This window comes from Typopeltis vanoorti, chromosome 12 (genome assembly GCF_054136105.1).
Source record: "Typopeltis vanoorti isolate ZY-2024b chromosome 12, IOZ_Tvanoo_1.0, whole genome shotgun sequence".
NCBI classification, from domain to species: Eukaryota; Metazoa; Arthropoda; class Arachnida; order Uropygi; family Thelyphonidae; genus Typopeltis; species Typopeltis vanoorti.
The window spans coordinates 130,573,541-130,598,805 of NC_143560.1; the positions used below are offsets into that span (position 1 = coordinate 130,573,541).

The following is a 25,265-nucleotide window of genomic DNA, read 5'->3' on the forward strand; positions in this document are numbered from 1 at the left end:
TTATGCAAAGGAGCTGTCAGTTCTTTAGCACATTCTCTAAAAATCTCTTGGTGAAATACCATTCAGTCCCACAACTTTACCGATATCCATACTCAGTATTTGGAACACACTCTTCTCCTGCACCTCTAACCCTCGAATGTGCCCTATCCCTCTAGTATTAAAATTCACTTGTTTAGAATGAAATACTCCAATAAAGTGTTCATTGAACATTTCAACTATGTCCTCTGCATCAGTCACTCTATTCCCATTTTTATCCCACAATGTCATTCTTCCAGAATCATTTCAACTCCTACTGGCCATATAGCTAAAAAATTCCCTAGGGCCAATCTTAGGGTTAATCTCTTCTCATATTTCAGTTTCGCACTCTTTACCATACTAGTTACTCTCCTGCTCTGTGTCTTATATTCTTCATGCATCTGCTCTTCAGCTGTCTCCTTATATCTCTTCCATAGCCTCTTTTTCACATGCCGTTCCTGTTTAATATTGTTCGTCATCCACTTTACACGAAATTGGCCTCTTCTTTACTTATTGAATACAGCTTGCTATTGCTGCTAACAAATGTCCCTTCACAATTTCCACAGCACTAATGATATCCCGGCCTTCCAATTCCTCCCTCCATTAAACTTTCCCAAGTTGATATCTACTTCTATTATAATCACCTGCCTTATAATTCCACATACATTCCCATCTCTTTGATACTGCTGCATGTCTGTTCATCTTCCAAGTCAAAACCACATGGCCACCCTCTCCAACTGGTGGGAGAGATGTGACAGAGTGAGAAATGCAGGTGAGCAATCAAAGAACAGAGTGGAAAGAGGTGTGTATGGAGACTCAATGATCTCTGGTGTGTAAGATAGGATGCCAGAGGTGTTTTTGCATGGAGGGACGATAGAAAATGTGGCTATGGCAGTCAAGAGAGGTGAAAGGTTGGATGAAATGATTGTGATGATGGGTACGAATAACTTGAGAGGCAATGTAAATTGGGCAGCTTGAGATCTGAGATTCTTGCTTGAGGTTTTGCAAAAGAAAACACAGAGAGGAAAGATTGTGTGTGTGTGTGTGTGTGTGTGTGTGTGTGTGTGTGTGTGTGTGTGTGTGTGTGTGTGTGTGTGTGTGTGTGTGTGTGTGTTTCCCATGTATGATAGTGACGAACTGAGCAGAAGACCAGTAATAATGATTAGAATAATAACCAGAATGTGTCAGAATAGAGGATTGGAATATGTGGATGCTTGGAGAGTGTTTCAGGACAGAAGGGAACTGTATGTAATGAGGAAGGATGAAGGCATCTGGAGAGATTGCTGTTTTCTGAAGGAGTCAGTGTGTCAATGCAGAGAAACTAGAATTCCCAGAGTGGATGGTAGCAGGGGTGGCCTCTTGCAGGAATGGGTGCTTGGGGAAAGGGGGACAACATCAGGTAACACTGAGTCCAGTGGAGTCTAGAGGGGATAATGCTAGGTATAGAAACAGTGGCATTTTTATGCCTTATACTAATGCCAGGAGTATTCGGAATAAAGGAGATGAATTGGTGGCACTGATAGCATCAGCCTGTCCAAAGATTATTGGGATCACTGAGAAGTGGTTGACAGAAGATGATATAATAACAGGAATAGAAGTAGCAAGATACAACATTTTTCGGAAGGATAGGATGGGAAAACATGATGCTGGAGTACTGCTTATGATAAGTGATGACTAATGTCCTCTAAGAGTGGAGGCTTTGGAAGGCAGTGACACGAATAGTTTTGAAAGCATATGGTGTGAGGACAATCAAGACAGGATATTTAGTGGGGTATTGCTACAAAGCAGGGAGCACAGAGAGTGGGGAGCAGGAAATGTTTTGACAGTTGAGCTTGGCAAGTGCAAGAAGAATGATTGTTATGGGAGATTTTAACTACAGCAGTATAAGCTGGAACAAGATAAATGCATGTAGTAATAAGGGGATGGAATTTCTAGAATTCTTGTGGGAGAAATGTCTAAGGCAACATATAATAGAGGGAACAAGAGGTTCAAGAGTTTTCCTCTTACACTTTCTCTCAGTGTTCCCCTACTTTCCTGCTGTCCTAGCATCACTCTATCCCTGGTTCCAGCACCCTCTCACATTCTTCTCATTTTCTCTCTCTGATTGTTTCCATTCTTCCCTCCTCTATCATTCCCATATCTCTCTCTGTCATCGCCTCTCTTTTCTGTTTGTATTCTCTTCTCTTCTAGCATTCCCATACTCTCTCTCTCATTCCCTCTGTCCTACTGTTTCTATAATCTCCTCTTCTATCATTCCCAAAACTCTCTCTCTCACTCCTACTCTGATTCGCCTTCCATCCATCTCTTCCATTCTCCTAATCTCATTCCTAATCTCTAATATTTTGCTCGTCATTCTCTCCTATCACACTACTCATCTCCCGACATCCGTTTCCTGTACCTGACACAACTAGGTCGGTTATCTAATTCATTGACTTCCTCCCATTGTCTACATTTTGTGAATATAAGCACTCTCCCCTTCTCTCACCACATATCCAACTCCCAGGGCACATACAGGCTGCAAGAAATGCATGCTACAAAGTTCTTTATTATTTTACATATAATAGAGTTCTTAAATGGCAGAGGATTTGGTGACACCATCTGTGATTGCAGCTGCTGTCTGCATCATTCCTTGCTGCCGAAGAACAACTTAACTAAATGCTAAATAAAAGCTATATAAACACTGTATTATATATATACATACAAGTATATGTATATATATTTTTTTTATATATATACATATATTTATTATATATATATACATAAGTATATATATACATATATTTATTTATTATTAAGGGTATTTACTTGGATAGTAGACATTTTTATATTAGAATTTTACTGAGTAGAAACACTGAGATAAGACAAAAACTTTAATTAGAACACAACTAGTTTCGTCGGAATGCCGACTTCTTCAGGTTTACATACCATCACAAAAAAAATGAAAAAAAATTTTCCAGTTTTTTGTTAGTATGTACATCTGAAGAAGAAGAAACTAGTTGTGTTCTAATTAAAGTTTTTGTTTTATCTTCTGTTTCTAGTCAGTAAAATTCTAATATAAAAATATATATATATATATATATATATATATATATATATATACACACACACAATTAAATGCTATATATATATACTGTAAATGGGGGGATCTGTTTTATTTATTTTTTATATATCCCTTTAATTGGCTTATCTTATTTCATCTTATCTCTGCATCCACCCTCTCTATATATATATACTTTAATGCAATCATTATTATGTACTTCTAACTATTCTTCCTTATCACTCTTTGGTATTTCTTTATATCTTTTTAATATCTCTTTATGCTATACTGCCTTCTGCCCTTGCCTTCTTATTCTTTGAACACCAGAAAATTTATTTGAAAAAAAAACTGCGCCACTGATGTCCGTTTTCTAGTAACAAGAAGAGTTAAATACATCCAGTAGTTTTCCCATTATTATTATTATTATTATTATTATTATTATTCAGGCCTCCATGGAGTCAGAGGACTCATCATGGGGGGGGGTCCTTCCTAAGAAACACAAAGTCCATCGAGACTCATCAAGGGGTTCCCCCCGAGAAACACAAAGTCGATCATACCACTCCTTAAACTCATTGACCGTTCTCGCTCTCACCACTCCATCAGGCAGTGCATTCCATGGTTCAACCACCCTCGCCCTCTTGCAAACAGTTTCCTTTCATAACTCCCAGGGATGGCCTCTTGTCATCACTCCTTCCAGCTGTTCAACCAAGCGAAAGAACTCCCCAGTGCCAACCCTGTAACCACCTCTCAACAGTTTCAAAAGTCTCAATCATATCACCTCTCCTTCTTCTATCCACCAAACTCTGCAGTCCACATTCCCTCAGCCGATCCTCATAATTAACATACTACAGTCCTGAAACCATCTTTGTTATCTACCTTTGTTCCCTTTCCACAGTTAATTTACCCCCTTCAAATCCTGGGATCAAATCTGAGAACAATAGTCCAAGTGTGGTCTGATCAGGGTCTTATACAACAGAATGATAACTGTTTTATCTCTGCAGGTCAGTGTCCTTCTCAGTATTGCAGCAATCTTCTGTGTTACCTTCACCCCTTTGCAATATGTCCCCTAAATTTCAGGTTTCTATCAATCATCAATCCCAGATCTCTTCACTCCCCTACTTCCTCCAGTATAACTCCTCCCATAGAGTATGCAGTGTCCCACCGATGTTTCCCAAAAATCAAGACCTTACATTTTGCTGCATTAAACGGACATTTCCATTCATTTGCCCATCTATCTAGCTTATTCAAATCCTCTTGCAGGGCTGCTGCATCTGCACTAATAATCCTTCCCAGCTTTGCATGATCCGCAAACAACTGAATATCCACCTGCAATCTACTGACAATGTCATTGATATAAAGGTTAAACAATATAGCCCCAGAACTGAGCCCTGTGGGACCCCACTTGTAACCCTCTGCTTCTTTGAAACTGCTCCACCATACACAACTCTCTGATACCTATCGGACAGCCAATCCAGTTGACCAATCTGACATCCAGACCCATGTGCTGCAACTTAAATATCAGCTTATCATGTGGCACCCTGTCAAATGCCTTCGCTGTCTAAGAAAATGGCAGTATATGTGCCTTTCTCTCATCTAATGCTCTTGTAACTTTATCATAAAAGGCTAGCATATTGATAAAACAAGAGTGCCCTTCACAAATCCATGTTGACTCTCACAGATAACATTACCCTCATCTGCCCAGTGCTGTATACGGTCATTCACTACTTTCTCCAAGATCTTACTAACTACTGATGACACACAAACTGGTCTATAATTAGACACTTGCAGTCTGCTACCACCCTTATGCAATGGCACTATCTTACCTTCCTTCCATTCCATGGGCATCTTTCCAGTAGCCAGACTTTCATTGAAAAGCCAGGTCAAAGGCACTGTCAGTTCCCTAGCACAATCTCTAAAAACTCGTGGTGAAATACCATCTAGTCCCACAGTTTTACTGACATCCAGAGTACTCAGTATTTGAAACACACTCTCCTCCTGTACCTCTAAACCTTGAATCTGCCCTATTCCTCTAGCGTTAAAATTGATTCCTCCAGGATGAAATACACCATTAAAGTGGTCATTGAACAATTCTACCATGTCCTCTGCATCAGTCACTCTATACCCATTTTTATCCCACAATATCATTCTTCCACAGTCATTTCTCCTTCTACTGGCCACATATCTAAAAAATTCTCTAGGATTGCATTCAAATTTTCCCTGATTAATTAATATCTGCAGTCGTGGTCTTCTATCTATCCTTTACTATCCCTTTTCCTAGGTTCCTTCTAATAGGCTCTAATATATTTTTCAGAACAGTGCATCAAATAATTAAATATCAGGCAACACTCTATTAACATTTAAACAACACATTTATTTACCATAAAACAATTTACACTATTATTGCAATAAGGAAAAATTTGCTTAGTTCAACTCTACATAAGACGATTAGCTTAAAATGCCCTTTCAATTCATGAAAATTATGTCACATAAATAACCACTCTCTTCCAAATACAAGTTACTACCCTAAGCAATGTTACCTATTAGTAAACTGTTACTTCTTAACTGTTATGCACATAAAAAATATCATTACGCACAAAAGCTTTTTCCTTCTGATATTAAGATAATTCTATAGTCAAAATGCACCATTGACAAACAGTTACCCTCTGACTGTTACACATATAAATTTCTATTAATTATTAAATATCTAATTTTCAACTGTTAACTCTGCTCAATTTCATCAGCCTCAACTTAACAGTCCAGAAATAAAGTTCTCCTGTAATTCATGAAAATTGAATAAATGGATCAACTTACTTTATGGCTGCTACCCACTGTGTACTTGGCTTCGAACTGGAGTCCTGCCCGTTTTCTCCCGAATCAGGTTTTTCTCTCCCCTTTTATGCCGTGATAGATTTACTAATGCTTCTGGGACGCTGTCCTCACTGCACTTCAGGTGAAGAATATCAGCTTGTGGAATGCTTGCATGTGCATTGGAAACGGAGCAATTTCTTCCCTTGGACAACAGCTCCTGGCGAAGATTCGTCATCAAATATCTGCTTTGCCTGGTGGGTCAGCTCCCGTCATCTTTCTTTCAGACCACTGGCATGATTTCTCCTAAAGTCGCATCCTCAATGACTTACATCTGATGCACAACTGCTGACGACTTCTCGATAACGACCTCTCAACAACCGATGAGGAACTCCTGGAACCGATACGCGATCTTCCGGCCAACACCTTTATTCGCCTTCTTTTGTATCCCTGCATGAAGATATGGGATCCCAAGCATTTCGGTGCGGTCCTTTGTTCTTCAACTCATGCTGACCCTTTCTTTTTTCTTCTCGTGTACTCCTTTAATCCTATTTGTTTCGGGCAGCGGACATGCATCTGAAGTTTGTCAGTCCGTTTAACACTGACCTTGAGTATTTACAGGTTGACTTCACAAACAAATTTTATGTCCTTATAATGAGTTAACATATACGGTTTCTGGTGGCAAGGTATTGCCTTAGTTCAATACATTCTAGAATTTTCGTTTTAGGACAGCAAGTACGGACATTTCCCATAGGGATTATTTACATTAACAAACTGTTTTAACTATACACAGATATACAGGTTACAATCCTTTACTGGGCTTGACTTCTGTAAAAATTTATGTAAGGCTTTCTGGCATTATTAAGTTACATCAGATTTTTACAATATAAATATAAACACCATAATCAACTATACTAATTAGCGAAAACTTCTCTTCTCTTCCACCGCAAATGTTGCCGACTGTGTGACCTCACCTGCTCAGTAACCCAAGAATAACACAGTATATAACAATGAAACCCCAAAAGCAGAACCACTAAAGAACACTTGTGTTATTGAGAAAATATGTAGCAATTCACAAAAGAATTCACACTATACATGGTTTGAAAAACAATTTTTTTTTACCACAGCTCAAATCTACCACCATGCGCTTCAGCGACCCTAGTGCCACTCCTTTTTCCTTCAATTCCTTCAGAGTTGTTGAATAAACTGCTGCTGTAACAGTTTCATCGTTTATTTTGAAGCACTTGGTAAGGATTACACCATCCATATCTCAAAAGAAAATGGCAAGAACCTTCTGTGCTGACTTTTGGGTTCGGAACTTCTTTGGCTGTGGAGAACCTTTCTGTCTCCACTCCATTGACTTGCTTGGTCTATGGGTCATAGTGATGAAGCCAGGTTTCATCGACAGTCAACAATATTTGCCTAAAAATGTGCACCTGATTTCTCAAAATGACCCCAAATTACTTGAGATGAGAGCACATTTTCTCTCTTTTGGTTGGCAATGTGTCAATGTTTTCAGGTGTGATCACTGTGGAGGGGGCTTCCTGACTTGGCAACATCTGTTGTCTCAGGATGCCCAGTTTCAAACTTGGCCACCAACCTGGCAACTGTTGGATATGTTGGTACACAGTCCCCTAAAGTCTTATACAAAGTTTGGTGATTCTCAATTGCAAACGTTTCTTGCAGCATGAAAAACTTCATGCTGGCTTGCACCTCTGTGTCTTCAAATGTCTACAGGTCTTGTTATATATCTTATATGTGTTCTTGTATAAAGAAAAAGAACAAATTATTACAATTTGATGAAGCATGAGGGTTAAAGTGTTTTGAGATATCTTCTTTCTTGTAGTTATATCAGTTGCTTTAATATCATTTTTGTTCTAGGTGTTTATCAGAACTTTTCAGATTCCCCCTCATAATTTTCTACTTCTGTCTTGGTGCTACCTTTATGTAATGGAACAATCTCGCCCTCTTTGATTGCTTTGAAACTTAGACTAAAAACTTTGTAAGGGACAATACCAGTTCTCTTGTAATGTATTCATGTTGATACTTTTCACTATGCTTGAGCACCTTCTGTTCATCTACCTCAATTCTCACATCAGTCTCTGCCATATTAGCAACTGTAATATCTCCACTTCAATGATACATCCTCCTAAAGTTATTTATTTTCACAGTATTGATGACAACACAGAATGATAAGAAATTAATATCAGCAAATAAGTTATAAATGTTATAATATATATAACAAACAATATATCCCCATAAAGAGTAAATCATCCCATCTTTGTTTTACAGATTTTCAAACTTTATGAGGGCGAGGGTGAAAAGTTCTGATAAACACCTGGAACAAAAATGATATTAAAAAAAATTGATATAACCACAAGAAAGAACATATCTTTCAACTCTTTAACCCCAGTGTTTCATCAAATTGTAATAATTTGTTCTTTTTCTTTTAGGATATATAAAAAGACATGAGAGGCTTCGAAAAAATTCAAAGACACAAAGGTGCAGGCTGTTATCAATTTTTTCATGCTGCAAGAAAAGTCTGCAGCTGAGATTCACTAAACTTTATGTGAGACATTAGAGGACTGTGTCCCAGTATATCGAATAGTTGCCAGATGGGAGGCGAAATTTAAAACTGGGCATCCTAAGACAACAGATGCCCCCAGGTCAAGAAGACCTTCCACAACAGTCACACCTGAGTACATCAATGCAGTGCATGTCATGATCCTTGTTGATAAACAAATACCAGCCAAAAACATTGCAAAGACTATGGAGATATACCTCTTACTCACACTCACAGTCAGTCTCTCCTTCTCCTCATCCAATGCTCTCAAACTCTCTGACATTCACAAGGACGAAAGATCTTTATGTACTGCTCATTAATATCTCAACTATATCCTCTGCAGCAGTTGCCCTTATGCCATTTTCTTCATGTAGTATCATCCTACTATAATAATTTATTATTTTTTTGCTGGCCTACAAGAACTCCCTGCAGTTTCTTTTTTTTTTTTTTTTGCTTCATTAGCTAACTGGTGCTCATACTAAAGATTTGCTAACCTTGCCAACTGAATTACCCTTCTTGTGTCTTCTGTGTACTCCTCATGGTATTGATTATTACCACACATCTTATATCGTCTCAATAAGGCCTTCTTTCTCTGTATTGCATGCTTAATCTCTTTGTTTGTTCATTCCTCATCTATCTTATTTAACCTTCTTACGTTTGGAATACATTACACTTTTTATTAGTGTATGATGATACAACAGCCATGAGCCCCTTTTACAGGGAGGCACATCACCATCTCAATCTCCTCTATTTTTATCCAGGCTCGAGACTGGCATAGCTGATGAATCAAGCCTATGGCTGGGTCTTAAGTATTCCTGACTGTAATTTGTGTGTGTGTGTGTTCACAGGGCCAGTTTGTCTGTTCTGGAGGAAAAAAACTTAGGTTTCCAGGTGATAACTCACCTGAAAACTGGCTAACTCACCTTTCATTGAAAGAAACCAGATAAAGGTTCCTAACATCACAGAAAGGAATTGAACCAAGGTCTTTTTGACCAAAGGGCTTCGTCTATACTGACTGGGATATGGAGGCTCACATTACACTTTGCTTCTATTATATAGTTCTTGAATATTACCTAAGCAGCATTGATCTACTTTCCATCCAACTTCTTGTTCCATGCTGCAGCTGCAAGCTACTCCTGAGCTTCCCATAATTACCAGCCTTGTAGTAGTTCCACACATACTCTCTCTTCACAGAAGTCCTCACATGGATAGCAACCACCCAGGTTGGTCATGCTCACCATCTGAGGGAGATTTCACACCTCAGTTATAATAATGTCCTCTAATGACATGATCGAATCCAAGATTCTCAAGCCTCGTGTGCCTCTTTTACATACTGCCTGAGGCAGTTGTCCTCAAAAACTCGACAAACAAACTCATTTTCTTTACTTCCGGTTGATGTCTTGTCATCACACTCTATATTGCCATAATTAAAATCACCTGTAATGATCATCCTTCTCCTATTTGCTTAGCTAATTTGCTTATACATTTCATGGTGACTACCATCAGTACCAAGTCTATATTAACATCCGACTAAGTATTTCATTCTATTCACTCTATCTCACAAAATACTGCATCAAAACCACTACCACTATTTTTTTTCCTTGCATCTCTACCTTCTATGGACATAACTCTCCTCTCTCATCAGTAGCACTCATTTCCCTTTTTACTCTTTTTCTCTTCATGAAAAATATCATATCTTTGCATCTCTATTTCTGTCAGGATGTCATCCCCCATCTGACCATGCCTCACTCATTCTAATAATTTTTGCATGAACAGACTCAATCAATGCAACCATTTCATTTGCCTTGTTTCTGATGCCCCTAGCCTTCATATACAAATATAACTGCTCATTCCTGGATCTATAACAGGTTTCGCTGATACCACTTATTAGATATGAGTTTTCCATATATTCCTTGAGCTATTTCGTTTCTCCTAACCCATCCCAGATTATTCTTCTTATCCATCTGTTCTCTCTACATCCCAGGTCATTCCATTCCCTTTTCTTCTACACACAATTCAAATCCTCTTGGAGCATTAACCTTTTTCATGTTCTGTTCCCTTGTCCACCGTGATTCTTTCTGTTTCCCTGTTTGTCTTGCACACTCATTCTCTCATTCTCTACACTCATGCTACCCACTTCTTCATTCATAAGCACTACTTCAATCTCTCCTTCCTTCCTCCCTCTCTTGCTATTTCTCATCTCTTCTTATTTGCTCAGATTCATTCTCTGCATTCATTACTCTCTCTCTCTTCCAGCAGCAGTCTCTCCAAATGACTCACACCAAAACCATTCAAATGCAGTTCAATGCATTCTTTAAACTCATTCCACACATTAACAAACTACACTCTTTTCAGCTCACACATTTCTTCTAACATATCATTCACAATCTTTGCTCTCACCCTGATTTCCTCACTATCATACCTGGGTAACACCCTGACTACCTTTCCTATCACCCTATTATATTTCATCCTTCTCAGTAACCTCCTGATATCCAATCTTACATTCTCCTTGTTTCCAGTCAAGTCATTTGTTCCTATTATACTTCCACCTCTTTTGCTCACCTACTCCTCTTAACCAATACCACAGTTCATTGTACATCTTCCCATTTACCACATGAATCAGAGGGAAAGTGAGAAGAGGGGGGTCAAGAGTTAGAAAGTTACAAAGATTGAATGATAGAGTGAATGTGTCGTGAGATTCGGAAAGTGAATTGGATTAGATGAGACAAGAAATGAAATGGATGCAGAATGAAATTAAGAGAATTCCAGGCAGTAAAATGAGTAGAGTGATTGAGGCATTGGATATCAGGCAGGAACGAGCAAAAGAGTTAATAGTATTAATTGGTACAAATGATTTGAGAGAGAACAAAGAGCATGTCAGAATGAATATCAGGAGGCTGCTTGGAAAGATAAAAGAGAATAGTGTGACAGGAAGGGTAGTCAGTGTGTTGCCTAGGTATGATTGTGGTGAAATGAGGCAGAGAGCAAGGATTATGAATGATATTCTGGCTGAAATGTGTGAGGAGATGGGAGTATAGTTTGTTAATGTGTGGAATGAGTTCGAAGGACAAAGTGAGCTGTATGGGAGCGATGGACTGCATTTGCATGGTTATGGTGTGAGTCGCTTGGAGAGACTGCTGCTGGAAGGTAGAGAAGTGAATAGAGAGAATGAATCAGATCAAGAGGGGAGTGATGTGGAAGAGCAGGAGAGTAAGACAGGAGAGATTGAAGAAGTGGATATGAATGGGGAAGTGAGTGGTATGAGTATAGAATATGAGAGAAGGAGTGTGCAAGAGGGGCAGGGAAACGGGGAGCCTCAGGGTGGACAGGGGTACACAGCGTGAGAAAGGTGAATGCTCCAAGAAGAGATGAGAGCATGTGTAGGCAGGAAAGAAATGGGATGACCAGAGATCAAGAGGAAAAGATGGAATTGAAAAGGGTTCTAAAATGAAAAAGCAGAAAAGCAAATGGCTCCAGTCCAGCATGGAGAGATCACATTGAGTGAGTGGTATCAGTGGAACTAGCTGTAGATCTAGAAATGAGCTGTTATGTTTGTATACCAATGCTAGAAGTATAAGAAACAAGGCAGATGAAATGGTTGTACTAATTGCGTCTGTTCACCCAAAGATTGTCGGAATAAGAGAGACATGGTTAGATGAGGACGACATCCTGACAGGAATAGAGATGGAAGGTTATAATATGTTTTGTGAGGATAGAAGGGGTAAAAATGGAGGGGGGAGTGCTATTGATGATAGAAAAAGAGTTATGTCCATACAAGGTAGAGATGCAAGAGGGAAATGGGGCCAGTGGTTTTGAGGCAGTATGCTGTGAGATAGAAGTGAATGGAATCAAATACTTGGTGGGATGTTGTTATAGACCTGGTAATGTGGAAGGTGGTGATAGTGAAATGTATAGTCAAACAAGCCAAGCAAATAAGAAAAGGGTGATCATTATGGGTGAATTTAATTATGGCAATATAGACTGGAATGAAGAGATAGCAACTGGAATTAAAGAAAATGAGGTTCTTGAGTTTTTGAGGGATAACTACCTCAGACAGTATGTAACAGAGGGCACATGAGGATTGAGGGTGTTGGATTTGGTCATCTCATCACAGGATGTAATTATAAATGAGGTGTCAAATCATCCACCAATTGGTGAAAGTGACCATGAGGTGATTTCCTGGGTGGTTGCCAGCAGTGTGAGGACTTGTGTGAGAAAAGGGTATATGTGGAACAACATGGGGAGGGGTGATTATAAAGAGCTCAGGAGACAGCTTGCGGGTGTAGCATGGAATGAGGAGTTAGCTGGAAAAAGAGATCAATGCAGCTTGGGAGATTTTCAAAAACTATTTAGTAGATGCAATGTCTAAATGTATTCCAAGGGTGAGAAGATTAAATAAGGTAGGTGTGAGATGAATGAATAAAGAGATTCAGCATGCGATGCAGAGAAAAAGGGCATTGTGGAGGCAGCATAAGAGAAGGGAAGTAACCAATTTCATGAGGTTTACAAAGACCAGGCAAGGTGGGTGACTTGGTTGGTGAGAGTAGCTAAAGAGAAGTATGAACAGCAGTTAGCTAATGAAGCCAAAAAGAATCCTAGGTTCTTTTTGGCTTCATTAGTTCTTTCGATATGTTGCCTGCAAAAGAAAGAATGATTATGGAAGGATGACATTGATTGGAGGAAATGGTATAAAGTCAGCTGTTGCAGAATTTGATGGGGGAGATACTTAATGAGCATTTCATAAGGTTTTTCAATCTTGTGAATGTGACTTCATGGGTTGATGGGGAGAGCAGTTGATGGGGAGGAGAGACTGACTGTAAGTGAGCAAGAGGTGTTTGGGGAGTTGAGCAAACTAGATGTAAATAAGGCTGTGGGACTTGATAATATATCACTGCATATTCTAAAGGAATGTGCCAGAGAGTTTAGACCTGCCTTGACATATTTTTTAATACGAGTCTTGCGCTTGGTCAAGTTCCTAAAGAGTGGAAGGAGGGCAAGATTGTGCCACTTCCTAAAGGAGGTGATCGAACTCAAGCATCAAACTATAGGCCTATCTGTGTGTCAGGTGTTGTGGTTAAGTTGTTAGAGAAGCTTGTGAGAACTAGGATCCAGAGTTGGGTTGACAACAATGGTATAATCTTTGATGGACAGCATGGATTTGATAAAGGGAGGTCATGTTTTAGTAATCTACTTACTTATTACAATAAAGTGACTGCTTCCTTGGACAGAGGCGAAGGATACACAGTAATATACTTGGATTTCGCAAAAGCTTTTGATAGAGTACCTCATGATAAGTTGCAGTCAAACTCAGATGGGGTTGGATATTAGATTAGTGCATTGGATTGGAGACTGGCTATCTGATAGGTATCAACAAGTTGTGTATGGGGGTGCGATATCCAGGAAAAGGAAAGTCACTAGTGGAGTGCCTCAGGGGTCTGTTTTAGGGCCATTACTATTTATCTTGTATATTAATGATATTGGCGAAGATTTGGATGGAGATATTCAGTTGTTTGCAGATGATGCAAAGTTGGGACAAACCATAAAGAGTAGTGAAGATGTTGTGGCCTTGCAAGAAGACTTGAATAAATTGAGTTATTGGGCAAGCAAATGGGGATGTGAGTTCAATGTTGCAAAATGTAAAGTTTTAAAATTTGGAAAACAAAGATGGGATGCAGAATTTATGCTTGGTGAGAATATATTGTTGGAAGTAGAGGAAATAAGAGAGCTGGTGATGATAGTGGATAAGGATCTAAAATTTAGTGGACACATCGCCAAATTTGTGAGGACAACACAAAGACTTCTGGGAATGATGAGGAGGACACTGATGTGTAGAAGTAGGGAGATTCTTGTTCCGTTGTATAAGGCTTTGATTAGGCCACACATGAACTATTGTGCCCAGATTTGGTCACCTGGTTTTCAGAATGATGAAGAGATTTTGGAAATGGTCCAAAGGCGACTGACTAAGGTAGTTTCTGACCTCTGGAATGTTGAGTATGAGGAAAGATTGAGAAGATGTAATTTGCAGAGTCTGGTGGAGAGAAGGAAGAGGGGAGATATAATAGTGACCTACAAGTTGGTAAGGGGTTGTTATAAGATCAATGGTGGAGAAGTTCTACAGAGAATAGTGGGAGATCAGGGGATAACAGAGGTCATCCCTGGAAATTGTATAAAGAGGCTGTGAGTAGGGGAGTGAGAGGCAGGTTTTTTTCATGCAGAGTTGTGAAAGATTGGAATGCCTTGCCTTGGAATGTGGTGTCTGCAAGGAGTTTGAGCGTTTAAGACCTGGTATGAGATGTGTGTGTGTGTGTGATAAAAGGTTCTCCCAGATGAGTCTTTGACTCCTTGAGGTCTTGGGTAATAATAATAATAAATCTCCATACATGCACATTCTTTCATTACCTCTTTCATTCTAACATCATTCATTCCCATAAGTTTCATTCTTCCATACATATGTACAATTCTCTTTATTTCACTGCTGAATGCTTCATCTCTTGCCTCATCTTCACCATGTCAGCTTTCAAATCTTGCATTATTTTTTTCATTCATTCACTCTCGCTATGTTATTGTTCATCAATAAGATAATGAGCTAGTCTTTACTTTCTCACTCTTTTTTTGTTATTATCTCTTTCATACCTACTTTGTTACAAATTTCTCTCATTTTAAATCATTCATGTCAGCAAAAGTAATCAAGTCATTCATTTCTTCTTCTTCAAGTATGCAATAAAGCAAAAAGTTTCAGAAACATCCTTGATGTTCAGGTATATAAGCCAAAGTTACCTTGCAGTTCATGAGCATTATGCATCTTGAGTATCAGATTATTATTGTAGATCTTATTATTTTTATTAACATCCGGTCTCCATCAGATTAAAAGACACATCCAAGTAGGTAGATTAAAATACAAAACTCATGATGCTTGGAAGTTAAGAATTGCTTGTTTTAAACTTTTTTTATATTTTTTTCATTGCTAATTTTTATGCAAAATGTTTTATTTATTGCAGTATACACTTATGTATGAATGTGGAAAATTTATAATTGTCAAAATTTCAAACTTTGATTTTTTTTTTTTTTTTTTTAGATATGTTTGCATATGTTGATGTTACATCTCCTCTTCTGAAAGAAGGACAGAAGGCAAAACTAATAAGTGAAATTTTAGAGCCAACTGTGGAAGCATGTTTATCATTGTATTATTATATTGATGGTGTGGGTTAGTAGTTTTCTTAGTGATCATTAAATTATTTCTTCATCAGTTGAAATTCTTTCATATAAAATTTAAAAATCATGGCAACGCTGCATTTTTTATAGAGGTAGCAGTTATAATTCAGCATAATTGAAACAAATTTGACTTCTTCATAGAGTTACCACATTCGCTATTCATACAAATCTCAGCTATGGACCAAGAATTATGCTGATATGAAGTGTTTGTTTAATTGCCTACAATTGAAAATAAATTCTGAGAAAAATAAATTTTTTCAGAATATTTCCTTCACTTTACAAAAAGTAGTCTTTAAAAATGTCTTTTAGAAGTCTTTTAGAAGTAATTGTACTCCATAAAATCAAGAAACTTATATGCTTACATTAGTATACATGAAAGTTGGCCAAGGCATGGATAAGCTGGCAACTGTATAGCATTAGTAATTTGAAGAGATCCTTTTGGATCTCTGGGCATCCACCATGCCGAGTAATGATGCACACTAGGCAATGGAAATCTCTTTCATTTTCAGTAACATCCAGATATGAATCCAAACTCTACTAGTTGCAAAGAAGATACTTAGATAATTTTTTATCATAATTTTATACTGATATTCAGCCTTGCCTCTTATTCACATCCTCCTTATACAGATTCTTGTTGTGCCCTTCTCTACTGTCCATTAATCAGATAAAAATCACCAGCTTATATGTTCTCAATCATATAGAGCTTCCCTATCCTCCCCCTCCTATCTATAGACACTGAAAATTGCATTTCCTCATTTCAGAGACTGGAATCCACCTAATGCAATCATCTCTGAACCTTTTCCAAATCTCCTTGAAAACTAGTTGACTGAATCAGTTCATCATAATCCATATCTCAGCAGCACCTTATATAATGGACTATACCTTACTTCTGAAGTCTCCCCTACAGAACATATTTCCACATGACATCACGGCCCTCTTTGCCCACGTACTCTGCTCCATATATTTAGTGTGGCAAAATATGTTCCTTAGCCACCTGAATAAACAACACAAATATATCCAATTCACCATTGAAATAGAAAAAAACAACTCTCTTCCATTCCTAGAGACACACACATCTTCCCTCATACTGTCTCTCCTTCTCAGTCTACCGCAAACCTACACACACAGGCCAGTACATACACAAAAATTCTTATCACCACCCAACACAAAAACTAGGGGTTGTAAGCACCCTTAAAACTCAAACTTTTTGTTCAAATGAACAAGCTCTAAACCAGGAATACGAGATCATCAATGATACATTTATAAAAAATGGATACAGTAAAAAAATATTCACAAGATCCTCCACAGAGATACCACTAAAAACAAAAAAAAAGATTTCAAGAATGCTATTGCCATACCATATGTTAGAGGTATATCCAAAAAATTAGACAGAACACTACACTAACATGAAAACCACCTTTAAACCCACCGACAAAATTAAGACCCCTACTCAGTTCTTCCAAAGATCCTCTTCCACATCTAGTCCATCCAGGGGTTTACAAAATACAATGCACATGTAACCTACCATACATAGGGGAAACAGGGAGAACTGTTCCAATTAGGAAGGATGAACACAAAAGACACATTAAATACCTCCATTTTGGAAAAACCGGGCTTCTGACCATGCACTCCAAACATACCACAGAATTGATTGGAAAGGTACCAAGTTCCTACACTGCACCAAAACCTGGTTTGAGAGGAAATTTGAGAAGCATGTGAAATGCTCAAACATAATCCAAATTTGAACAAAAATGATGGTCTAACCATTCCAAGAATGTGGAATTCGCAACCTTTATAGCAACCAGAACAAGCCAAAGAAAAATCTCAATATAAGAAGACTTGGTAAAATGTTTTTTTTTTTTTTCTCCCCTTAACATTCAATAACAACTTGAAGTGTACAAGTGCAGAAGTATAACAGTATAACAATCTGAAGTATAACAATCCTCAGTATAACAATCTGAAGTATACAAATCCAGAAGAATCTTAGTACAGGAGGACTTTAGCAGAGTTTATTGTAGTTTTTTATTTATTTTATTTATTATTTATTTAATCAATTATTTATTTATTTATATTTATTTATTTATTTTTGTATTATTTTTATTTTTTATTTATTTATTTAAATTTTTTTAAATTTTTTAAATTTTTATTTATTTATTTAGTTATTTTTTATCACTAGAAGTCAGGCTAAGAAAAAGATTAATTAACAGCATAGATTTAATTTACCCTTATAGAGTGCAAGAGCATGTAACTTGGTTTCCTATACACTTGTATCTTTCTGAAAATGACCTCAATACAGGGGTTGAAATGTCAAGTGTTATTTTATTAATAATAAGTAAAATAATCATTTCAACATGTGTGTTTCGTGTCCCTAAATTCGTAAATATGAATCTTAAAGAGAAGATACACAATCAGTAAATGTGTATTCATGATAACTTGTAGTATTCTTATTTGTACAGTTATCTCACAAGATGATATTAAAAAAACGTGATATTGGTAACAAGAATGAATTCCAAACATTATTTCATTATTCTTGGTTGGTCAATTGGTAGAGCCTCTCCTACTAATGGCTCACTCAAAAAGTTAAGCAAGTTTGAGCATGGTTAGTAGTTGGAAGGGTTCAATTAATAATTGAATCAAACAAAGAAGAATTACATAAATAATATGGAAGACATATAAAGGAAGCATTTTTCTACTCACATGCATTACCTCTGACAGAATTTTTGTTATAAGCCAGAAATATATGAACATCCTGTGATATTTTCTAAGCCTGTAATTATACCTGTAGCAGAAAAATTTCCATTTCCAAAACTCTGGGTTTATTTGATGATTAATCTAACAGATAAGCTTAGGTGTTGATGGTTATTCATGACTTATTTTTCACGGTATTAACAACACCACACACACTTTTATCACAAAGATGTTTTATTAACGCTTATATTTCGCTGATTTTCAACTCAGCATCATCAGAGCACAACACACTTGTATACTCAACAGTGAGTGAGTGAAACAATATAATTGCAAAAGACCAAAGATCTAAAGTCTTATTTTGACACCCTCTAATGGGAGGGGGGGGGGGGGGGGGAAGCAGCTATCCAGGAGTTTTTCTTAGGATAACCGTCTCCCGAATTTTTGGCAAATTAATGCAACCATATTTGTTAAGGTTGGGAGAATTGTTCAACGGCATTGCTTTGAACAATTTTTTTGACTCAAAAAATAATCTTTCAGATCTATAACAACTCCTAAATAGCACATTCTTTTTCCTCCATCTAATCCTGTGTGAAGGAGTGTCCAAAGCGTGGTCTGCCAGTCCCGACTTGCCATAGTAATAATAGCGAATGTACTAAAGTATAAAGAGCTAATAAGCTTCATTTCGGCAATAAAAACATTACTTAAATTAAGGGGATATTGAATCCCACATAGTTTTAAAACCGAATAAGAAACTCAAAGATTAGAATCAGAGAGTTTCTTGCCGAATATAGTAAACTATAAAGTATCGGCGTTGCCGAAATGAAGCTTATTAGCTCTTTATACTTTAGTAACTTAATGGTTGCACCTGTTTGGAAAACTCGTTCGCAAAGTACATAAGTTCTTTTCGCTATATACACTATGGTATTAGGTCTAGCTGCTCACTGATGAAGCCTCAAAAAAGGCTGAAACTGGTCTGGGTAGTGACCTCCCTCCATAATGTAATAACAGCATACATTTCCTAAGAAATGTGTTTTTACATTATGGAAAATACCTAAGAATAGCGATCTGAACTTCTTCCTCCACCTTTGCAACGAGTTGCCCAGTAATGTACTATGTACTAGGATCACTTGCATTGGCTAATGCTAGTGTCCTCCGATACTTTATAGTTTACTATATTCGGCAAGAAACTCTCTGATTCTAATCTTTGAGTTTCTTATTCGGTTTTAAAACTATGTGGGATTCAATATCCCCTTAATTTAAGTAATGTTTTTATTGCCGAAATGAAGCTTATTAGCTCTTTATACTTTAGTAACTTAATGGTTGCACCTGTTTGGAAAACTCGTTCGCAAAGTACATAAGTTCTTTTCGCTATATACACTATGGTATTAGGTCTAGCTGCTCACTGATGAAGCCTCAAAAAAGGCTGAAACCGGTCTGGGTAGTGACCTCCCTCCATAATGTAATAACAGCATACATTTCCTAAGAAATGTGTTTTTACATTATGGAAAATACCTAAGAATAGCGATCTGAACTTCTTCCTCCACCTTTGCAACGAGTTGCCCAGTAATGTACTATGTACTAGGATCACTTGCATTGGCTAACGCTAGTGTCCGCCGATACTTTATAGTTTACTATATTCGGCAAGAAACTCTCTGATTCTAATCTTTGAGTTTCTTATTCGGTTTTAAAACTATGTGGGATTCAATATCCCCTTAATTTAAATAGCGAATGTATCTTTCATGTTCTTCCAGATGGATGTTCACTGATCTTCCTGTTTGCCCATAATAGGCCAAAGTCAGTCACAAGGAACTTCATACACTCCTGGGTGTGCTAAAGGGTGAAGTTTATCCTTAGGTGAGCAGATCAGAGTTGCCAGCTTGACATGAGGTTTGAAAGTGGTGCGAAGGCCATGTTTCAACAATACTTTGGCTATCTTTTCCGATGTACCTCTGATATAGGGAATAGAAATGGTCATGTTGTATTCTTGTGTATTAGGGGCGGGCAGAACAATGGGCCTATGTAGTATTTTATCTACTTTGTAGGGATTGTAGCCAACGGCTACAATCCCTACAAAGTAGATAAAACAAAGTAGATAGAGAAACATAACTCATTCTTCAATCTATAAGAAGTTTCACTGATACACTTACTAGATGTGACTTTTCCATTCTTCCCTTGAGCCATTTCTTTTTCTCCTTACTTATCCCACATCCTTATTCAAATCCATCTGTTTTCTCTAGATACCAGGTGATCCCTTTCTCATTTTGTCTACACATGCATTCACATCCTCTTGGAACATGAACTTTTTCTCATTCTATGTTCTACTGTCAACCCTGACTCTCTCTGTTTCCCTGTCTTGCACCCTTGTTCACTCATTCTCTACACTCATGCTACCCACTTCTTCATTCATAAACACAACTTCAATCTCTCCTTCTTTCTGTCTTGCTCTTTCACATCGCTTCTTACTTGCTGAGATTCACAATCTAAACTCATTACTCTACCTTCCAGCAGTAGTCCTCTCCAAATGACTTGCATTAAAAACATTCATATGTAGTCCACCACCCTTATACAGTTCAGTTTTTCCTTCAAACTCATTCCACACCTTAACAATCTGCAATCCTTTCTCTTCATACATTTCTACTAACATATCTTTCATAATTCTTGCTCTCTGCCTCATGTAATCACTGTCACACCTGGGCAACAACTTGACTAAATTTCCTATCACCCTATTATCTTTTATCCTTCTCAACAACCTCCTGATATCCAGTGTTATATTTTCCTTTGTTCCCAGTCAAGTCATTTGTCTCCTACCACTACCAACTCCTTTTCTTGCTTACTCCTTCTATCCAAAGTCTCTATTCATTTTATCTCCTTGAAAATAAACCTTGTCCATCTTCTCATTTACCACATTTCTAATAATCAAATCACCATACAATGCACTGTTGCAGGTCTTTCATTACCCTTTTCATACCAACATCCTTTATTTTTCTCTTCTTCTTCTTCATTCTTCCATACATATCTGCAATTCTTTTCATTTATTCCATATTCAAGTATCTGCTTTCAAATCAGCTAAAATATGATTACCTGAAATAACATAATGGAGAGAAACAGAAGTTGAGAATGCTGGATCTACTGATACTATCAGAGGATTTGTCCATTGCCATCTTGCTTCTGTTTTGGAAGAGTAATCATGTCTTGACTTGTGAGGGACCTGACTTGAATAAACATGTGGAATTTTCAGTAACAAGCAATATGTGGGGAAATACAGTGCTGTTATTTACAACAAGCTTAACAGATAGCTTGACGTAATGCTATAACATAAGAAACTGCATAGTTTCATGGGTATGGAGCCCATAATTTTTTTTTTTTTTTGAAATGAAAATAATACCAAGCTTTCTAAAAAGGCTGACTGTGTGAACAAAAGATAATGGTGTTGGTGTAATACATTCTGGGATGAAAATATTACTCTGTGGAAATGTGGAGAGGATTCAGAAGTAAATCCTCTCCAACATTTCCACATTGCTGATTTGTCTGTTGGAATACTCCTATGAGAATAGGATGTAGGTTTGTGGGTCACAAGTTTTGTTGATATAGAGGATGGATATATAGAGTAGATACTGAAGAAATTTTCCAATACATAGCAGGATAGGAGCAAATAGAGATCTTCCCACCCCTTTTTTTTTACTAAATAAGCATTTAATCAGAGTATTATTATTACGGGCGACTCCAAGGGGTCCTTAGACTCATCGAGGGAGGCCCTAAACATCATGTCCACACAACTATACGACATTCTCACAGTATCTATCATACCTTGCCTTGAATTCACTCACTGTCATAGCACCCACAACAGACTCTGGCAGCTTATTCCACTCATTTACCACTCTAAAAGTAAAGAACCCAGCTCTAACACCCCTGCTAACCACACTCTTTCCCAGCTTCCATAGGTGTCCCCTAGTTCTCCCACCACCAGTCCTGATCTCAAAAATATCCTCTGAATTAATCCTATAGAAACCCTTTAGCAATTTGAATGTCTCAATCATATCTACCATTTTCCGCCTATCAACTAATTTCTGCAACCCACAAATCTTCAACCTGTTCTCATATGGTTCATTCCATAGACCCGTTATTATCTTATTCACTCGCCTCTGGATCCTCTCTACCTCCTCCCCATCAAGAAGGAACCTAGGTGACCAAATCTGAGCACAGTAGTTGAGATGAGGTCTTATCAAGGCTTGGTACAGAGTACAATAACTTGCTTGTCTCAGCTCATCAAGGTATTTTTCAACAACCAAGTGAGTTGATGAGCTGATTTAGCTACTTTTGCAATGTGCCCCCAAAACTTCATCTCCCTATCCACCAACACTCCCAAGTTCCAGGCGTCATCAATCTCCTGGAGTACAGTTCCACCAATGTGGTATACTGCTGCTAATCCTTTCACCCCAAAATTGAGGAGTAGATTTTTTTACTTGAACTCTAGTGTATGAATGGAATGATTTGCTGGTTGTGGTGGTAAGTATGCACCTCCTACAATAAGTCTTTGGACTTCATGGGGGTTTCTGTGTAGTAATAACAACTGCAACATTGCAGAAAAGACTTAATTATAGGATAAAGGAAGTTTTCTCCCACTTTACAAGGCTTTGATAACTACATCTGGACTATGATGATCAGATTACTAAAGTAATAATTTTAGTCACCTTGGTTCTGTAGAGATAGATATTGGGTGACTATATCAGATCAGAGTAGTGCAAGGTGGAACTATGCATACAAGAACAGAGTGAAGAGGTGTAGTAATCAGTTAGAATAAAAGGAGGAGAGAAAATATGATAGAAAAATTCAACTTTGTATCTAGTGTAAGGGAAGAATTGGGGGTCATTCCTGAATTCACATTGAGGTGTGATAGGGGATGATTATGAAGCTCTCTAAGGGCTACTTTATTGTTGTGATTGTGGAATGGGCTACTGTTGGATGTTATGTGTGCCTTTTTTGTGGACATGTTTAAGGAGAAATATTAAGCCAGAAAGATGGAGTCTGAAAAATAATAATATTTTATTCTGTTTTTGTGTGTTAGGGAAGGAAGTTGTATTATTTTATCTATTTAATTGGATTTTAATCACTGGTAGAATAAGTGGGTGGTAATTTGAAATCCAGTAAAATATCATTAGTTTAATGAATTATTGTATTTATTATATGAGCTAACATGCCTAAAATGCAACCAAAGAAACACATCCTTTTGAATGTTGTATGCCAATAGGTTGTTAGAGGATTCTTAATATACTTTATGTGAAATGCTGTAGCATTTCAGAAACTTAATAACGTACTTAACTAATATTAATTTTTTTTTCAAAAGTAATAACAATAATTTTGGAAATATTATCTATCTATCTTTATATATATATATATATATATATATATATATATATATATATATTATGTATTTTATATTTATTTTTAGATTTTGGATCTTTTAATATTACTCAGTTAATGAGAAATGGATCAGAACTTCTTATTAAGTCATGGACCAAATATGAAGGCCAATATTGGAATCAGCTAAATGCAACAATATCAAGTGATGACAATTATCACATTGTTTTTGAAGTGACTAAGGGAAAAGGTGAAAGATGTTTCGTTGCTTTTGATGATGTGCAGCTTGAAAGGAATCCATGTAAATGTAAGTAAAGAGCACACTACATAAAAAGCAGAAATAGGTAATATTCAATTACTGTAATTTACATAACATCAGATCAGTCAAGAGTAATTGGTTATTCAGTTATTCAGTTGCTATCTTACATGGAAACATACATCCCCCCCCCACTACTCTGAACTGCTATACCCTAAGCTCAGGTTCTCTAAAACTTTAGAGGTACAAGAGGAGAGTGTGTTTCAAATACTGAATACTCTGGATGTCAGTAAACCTGTGGGATTGGATGATATTTCACCATGAGTTTTGAGAGAATGTGCTAGGGAACTGATAGTGCCTTTGACCTGGCTTTTCAATGAAAGTCTGGCTGCGGGAAAGGTGCCCATGGAATGGAAAGAAGGTAAGATAGTGCCATTGCATAAAAAGTGTCTAATTATAGACCAGTTTGCATGTCATCAGTAGTTGTTAAGATCTTGGAGAAAGTAATGAGGGACCGTATACAGCATTGAGCAGATGAGAGTGGTGTTATCCATGAGAGTCAACATGGATTTATAAAGGGGCGCTGTTGTTTTAGTAATATGCTAGCCTTCTATAATAAAGCTACAAGAGCAGTAGATGAGGGAAAGGCATATACTGCCATTTTCTTAGACTTAGCGAAAGAATTTGACAGGTTGCCACATGATAAGCTGATATTTAAGTTGCAGCACATGGGTCTAGATGTCAGATTGATCAACTGGAGGTATCAGAGAGCTGTGTATGGTGGGACAGTTTCAAGGAGGCAGAGGGTTACAAGTGGGGTCCCACAGGGCTCAGTTCTGGGACCTATATTGTTTAACCTTTATATCAATGACATTGTCCATGGATTGCAGGGGAATGGTCTGTTGTTTGTGGATGATGCGAAGCTGGGAAGGATTATTAGTAATAGTGCAGATGTGGTAACCCTGCAAGAGGATTTTTTGAATAAGCTAAATAGATGGGCAAATGAATGGAAATGTCCGTTTAATGCAGCAAAATGTAAGGTCTTGAGGTTTGGAAAACATCAATGGGATACTGCATACTCTATGGGAGGAGCTATACTGGAGGAAGTAGGGGAAACAAGAGATCTGTGGTTAATGATTGATAGAAACCTGAAATTTAGGGGACATATTGCAAAGGTGGTGAAGGTAACACAGAGGATTGCTGCAATAATGAGAAGGACTGACCTGCAGAGATAAAAGGGTTATCATTCCGTTGTATAAGTCTCTGATCAGACCACACTTAGACTATTGTTCTCAGATTTGGTCCGCAGGATTTGAAGGGGATAAATTAAC

At 37.5% G+C, this 25,265-nt stretch overlaps 1 protein-coding gene across 1 annotated transcript in view; it reads left to right on the top strand.

The window, feature by feature from the left end:
- Window positions 1-25,265, top strand: part of LOC150101229 (MAM and LDL-receptor class A domain-containing protein 1-like) — a 196,981-nt gene that overhangs the window by 9,910 nt on the left and 161,806 nt on the right. Inside the window, exons 3-4 of the mRNA XM_090402192.1 lie at window positions 15,496-15,624; window positions 23,770-23,985. Coding sequence (XP_090258318.1) covers window positions 15,496-15,624; window positions 23,770-23,985 — 345 coding nt within the window. The remainder of the gene's footprint in view (window positions 1-15,495; window positions 15,625-23,769; window positions 23,986-25,265) is intronic.